Source organism: Haliaeetus leucocephalus, unplaced genomic scaffold (genome assembly GCF_000737465.1).
Source record: "Haliaeetus leucocephalus isolate CR32 unplaced genomic scaffold, Haliaeetus_leucocephalus-4.0 Scaffold605, whole genome shotgun sequence".
NCBI classification, from domain to species: Eukaryota; Metazoa; Chordata; class Aves; order Accipitriformes; family Accipitridae; genus Haliaeetus; species Haliaeetus leucocephalus.
The window spans coordinates 66,241-71,888 of NW_010973041.1; the positions used below are offsets into that span (position 1 = coordinate 66,241).

General features: G+C 38.8%; 1 protein-coding gene across 1 annotated transcript; it reads right to left on the minus strand.

The window, feature by feature from the left end:
* Positions 1-324: 324 nt before the first annotated feature.
* On the minus strand, positions 325-5,619 carry LOC104838420 (survival of motor neuron protein-like; the record flags this gene model as incomplete). Its single annotated transcript, XM_010578157.1, has 8 exons — positions 325-846; positions 1,558-1,643; positions 2,549-2,656; positions 3,190-3,261; positions 4,285-4,428; positions 4,852-5,025; positions 5,314-5,439; positions 5,527-5,619. Coding segments are annotated over 7 exons (774 nt in total), but the record flags the coding sequence as incomplete, so codon positions are not given.
* Positions 5,620-5,648: the final 29 nt, after the last annotated feature.

Genomic DNA, 5,648 nt, shown 5'->3' on the forward strand with positions numbered 1-5,648 from the left:
AAAAACAAACCACTGGCATTAACTAAATTAGTCTAGTTTTTTGGCTGCAGCCTCTACTCTACAAGAGTTAAGATTGTAAGGCCTGAAATCTAAGTCCAGACTTACCATTACCTTTCCACGGTCTACTTTTTCTAATTTGCCTTTAGTAATGGTACTCAGAAAAAGGCCACGCAGCAAAACTTTCTGGTGTATTTCAGCAATTCATCCAACAGATGTCTACAGAAGCTAAAAATAAAAAAACCCGCCAAACAAACCACTCCCTAAATTCAAAGTTTGAAGAGTAGAACTTTATTAACAAGCGTTTGAAACAAAAAATGAGCCCTTCTCAATCCAGCTGTCATATTCAGGATTCTAATCAGACACATAAGATACCTCTTATAATATGATGGTATACCATTTTCCAGGCCACTGCCACCAGTGGCCACTGTGACATACACTGCTGCCATAGCTGCCTCCCAAAAGAGTATACTGTAATTGCTAGTTCTGGTGTTGTCATTCAGATAAAAAGTCTGAGGGATACAAGAGGTGTTTAAATGAGACAACCCTGTTATGTGGGGTTAAAAGACTTAAATTTATCATGTGGTAAAAAATAAATGTTTCAGGGAAGTACAAAATATTTTATTGCTGCAGTGCTTTCTAAATACATTTGACTACAGGTCTTCAAGAAATAGCTCATTTCAATGCACACATAATAACTAGTCTCAAGTTACTTGTTTACTTGTTATCAGAGGCAGCTCAATGTTAAGAAAATGTTATGATTAATTGTCTTGATACAGTTCTGATCTTCACCACAACCATTAGTGCATAAATGATATACACCTCTCAGTGGGAAAGATTTGTACCTGGCTTTAAAAAAGAAGCAAAAATTAGTATACAAGAGCTTTTTGTTTTTGAACAAACAAGAATTACTCAACTGCACAGAAATTACATGTTGTCACAGAAAAACAAGTCCCCGAGAGAATATAGTTTTGTTCTATAAGGAACTGAACAATATACTGGAGAATTCTAAACAAAGGATTTCAAATAAAAGCAGAAGCACTGAAGTAATGAGAACAGAACTGCTCAACGACATCAAACTGAAATGTTGATCTTGTCCTGAAAACAAAGTTTAGCTACACATCCCGCTATCCCATCTGTATAACAAAGCAGTTGCTTCTGAAGATGTGTACATAGATGAAAACACTGCATTTCACTTAACAACCTTTTATTTTCAAAATAGTCCATAAACAAACAAGGTAACTCTAAATAACTCAACTAAGCTGTGCTGTTAATCCTGATGCAGAGAGATATTGTAGTTAAACCTCTCATCAGAGCAATAAAATACTTTCCTTCATTCTAGCCAAAAAAATACTATTCCACAGCTGCTAAGGAAAGAAGGGATTAATACTGGCAGAAGTGGTCTTTCTAGGGAGCTGTAAGAGCGGATGGAAGTCCCGAAGCTCACTGTTTCTGCACAGAATTCAAAACTTCTTGAGAGTTTGTCAAATGAACTGTAGTCCCAAACAAATTTGTCAAGCAACGTTTTATCTTCATTTAGCACAAAATTACCATACTTACAATCCTTCAAAACAATGATGGATATTCAGTTATTTTGCATTCATTTCTCTCTCCAGTGCTGCTTCCATTCGACTTTGTTTTAAACCCTACAGGATACAATTTAGTAAAATCTTGTTTTCACCAACATAGAAATAAAAGCTTTAGTTGCAGAACAAAAATATTTTTTGACAATTTTTTTTTAGTCCTTTACAAATCAAGAATAGCTTTTAACTCTTTGGGGAAATCAGAATCGGCGGTTTAAAAAGGACAAAAGCCAAACTACATGTCTTCTTTATAATCAATGGCTCTACAGAGTAAGTTCAAAAATATATCTCTTATTCAATTAAAAGTAAGTTAAAGCAATCCACACTTATATATAATCTGACGCAAGAAATTCCAAAACTACTCTTTTGAAGATACCCTACGGCACCAAATCTCTCCTTTCCAACTTCTCCAGTGCAGAGTTTAATTCCTCCTGTAATTTTATTTCTTTGTAAGTGTACAAAGGAAAATAGAAATCAATACTTCATGTCACAATTTTTCACAACTATGCTGACATAGCATAGCTGTCCTGCTGGACTTTCACAATCACCTGAAACAATTACTGATGAATAGTCTCTGCAAAAATGCCAAATCTGATCCTAAATGTGACACTACTACTCATACTCCAAAAAAATTACATGTAAGACTACTGAATAATAAACATATTCAGATTTACTCCACCTGTCTATGATGACAGAACTGGTTGTTTCAGAATGGCTATAAAAGTACGTAATGGAACCCCTCCGGTGGAACAAAGAACTAAACCAACATCTACTATACATATAGGCTGGTTCACGTGATTCCTATTCAAGGGCAAGAATACTTATACAATACAAAATACCCTTAAATTTAGCTACCATAAATTAGAATAAGAGATCAAAAAAGCAGTCCTCCCTAACTTCTTGCTGAAAACAAGCAGCAGCACAAAAGCAAAATTACAAAGACACTTCAAGACAAAAGTGGCACGTACCAGGTAATACCCAGTGTGATAACCACTCATGTACCAGGCTATCAACATGCTTCCCAATGCTTCATCATCCTCAGAGTCTGGCCTCATAGGTGGTGGAGGAGGAATCAACTAAGAAATCACAAAGGAAATGTCTGTGTTTCAATAGCGTTTATCCCAAGTTAGAAAGCAACTAATTCTAAAAGATCAAAATACAACACTGAAAAATAGGAACATATCCTCAATACATTCTCTGAAAAGGAGTCAATTAAGATGATATTTTCTGAAAACATGTAATTTCCAAACCCTGGGAGAAAGCGGATTCCTGTAGCTTGACTGTACACCAAAATTTTATTAGGGGAAAATATTTATCTGCATCAGTGAACTGCTGTTAATCAAATGTAAGGTGTAGCTTCTTCAAGTAATTTTTCTCTTGATATTCTTACGAACAGCTTCACTGTCACAAAAATGAGTGCAGACCAGACATTATGCATCAGATTCTTGTAATATTTTTAACTGAATGTGTTATCAAATACCTGGAAAATACAGAGTCTAACACAGAAATGTGTGCTAAAAACACAGGTGGTGAGCATATTCAGTTAGAAAACTTGAGATCACCAATACTGATCTCTTGACACTTTCTTCCTCATTCTCCTATCACTTACCGGTGGTCCTGCTGGGAAGGGCGGGGGCCAGAAAGGCAAAAACAATGGAGGTGCCCTGAATTTTGATCCAGGCTACATTGAAAAAATTGAATAGTGCAAATTAAAATCCTGATGCCTGAAATTTCTTTTTATTTAAGAGATTTATTTGAAGCAATTCACATACCTTACACTAAAGACAACACATGCCAGCAACTCAATGAAACTGCAATAACAACACACATTAGCTATCTCTGTGGAGCATTCCATGACTGGAAATGTAAACTTAGACTACACGAGTCACGGAGGTAAACAGGGCTGAAACAGGGTTCTAGTTAAGACAACCACTTTATATTTTCCTTTCTAAATAGAAGTCAGTAGTTGCACTCTCAGATGAAGAAATGTATCTAATATTGCCCACAGGCACACAGATAATTTCTCTGCTCCTGTGTGGCTCAGCTGTGTGCTGACTAAATTCCATTATGCTTGTGAATGTCTTTAAAATGAGTCGAGATACAAATCTATTGATATGAAAGCAAAAAAGATAAAAGAAAACCTTATAAAGAAATCTTGCACAAACCATAATATTTAGGAAACATAATGCTGCGTTCAGCTGCAATATTATTCAGACTCCTACACAACAGGAAAACTGAAGAGTATATTGATACCCCAGTCCTCAAAATTCAATAGAGAAGCTACAGCCAAGAGCTTCCGTGACATCTGGACATCACTTCTGCTGCCTCCAATGTCCTGTGTAGTGAAACTTATCAATTGGCTAGAAAAAGTGAAATCTTAAAACATCAACACTGGTATCACTAACAGCACTATCACAGTCCAGGGAACAACATCTCTAAGTTACAAGGCAATTGCAAAGCAAGTGTTAGCTAAGGAGAAGGCTTTCCTCACTAGACAGCAGCATTGCAAAAGGGCTACACTGTGGCCAGATTATTATAAAATGACATACCAACAGGTTCTAATACATGTATCTGGATACCCATCCTTGAAATGCTGTTATTTGGTTTCCTGACAGTAACAAACTCTGAGACAATAGGATGATATTTATAATAATACCAGGCTTAACAGTGGTATATGAATTATTTCAGATAAGGCTGAGCTTACCCTTCCTAGGCCTGGGGCTGCCGGTGGTGCAGGAAAATGTAGGTTTTGAGGGGAGAATCTTGCTTTCGTGCAATTGTTTTTGCTCTGAGGTGACTGGGAAGATTTTTCACTTTCATCTGTTGAATACGGAGTCTCATTGTCATTCTGGAAGACCAAAAGCATTTTTGTGAGATGCACTGAACAGGAGTTTGCAGCAATTTTAGTGTGAAAAAGCCTGGAAAGCCCCACCCACATCCTCCTTTCTCTCTAGCCCTCCATGTCCTCCTCAGGAAAGATCTTAAAACCCCATGATCTTATCGGCTCACTGTTTTAGCTATGTTATCTTTCACTCATTCATTTCTTGTTGTCCCGTTCCTTTCTTCCATGCTGAGTTCAAGAAGTAACGGGACGCTTTCATTACCTCCATCACCTTGTGTCCATTCACAGTGGAATCGGGTATCGATTCTCACTCTGAATACCACAGTCGTACAAGAAATACTGAAAAAGTTGATTTTCCCACTTTCTTCTTCCTTTTCAGAAGAATGAAAAAGTGTCCCTCACCTCCCCAGAATTCCCCATCCCATTTACTGTTTCATCGCTGGCTAGGGGAAGTAGATCAGACAGGTTCTGCTCCTCTTGATTTCCGTATCCCATGTAAGTAACAACGCATGTGCCTCTCTTCTGATTGATGGAGGCAATAGTTGCTGGGTACACATTACCGTCCTCAGACCAAACAGCACTACAGCCATCACCAACTTTCCACTGCAACAGAAGCAAGAGAGGCAAATAAATACCTACACCAATGATTGGACAGACAGATGCCTTTTTCTAAACTACTTTTTGTCCCAACCACGAGAAAGATGACTCCCACCCAGAAAGCTTTTCCTCTGTATTTAGTGAAGTTGGTCAATGTAATCTATAAGGTCTACAACATTATCATCCCCCCACCCCAGAATGTTACGCTCAAGGCAATGAAAAAGCTACTTTAGAGTACCACGGAGAAATACAACATGCAGTACGAGCATCACTAGCATTTGCAGACGAGGTGACCTGTTTCAAAGGCACTGCGTTGCTCTTCTTCCTGTTTCTGTTCTTTTTATTGTTTTTTCTCTTCATCCTCAGGCGCTGCTCCGGTTTGTCCGAGGTCTCCGAACACTCTCCATTCTTTAAAGCGTTCTTCGGGAAAAGAAAGGAGGAAAACAATAAAGGGCAACCCAGCGGCCTCAGCCCAGGGTCCAGCTACCCCCGGGCCGCCCCCCTTACCTTGAAGGAGGCCACCGCCTTGTCGTACGCCTTGATGAGGGCCGTGTCGTCCCACGCGTCCGAGTCGTCGCTCTGCGGAGGCGACACATCGCTTTACCGCCGCTCCAAAGCCCCGCCCCCGC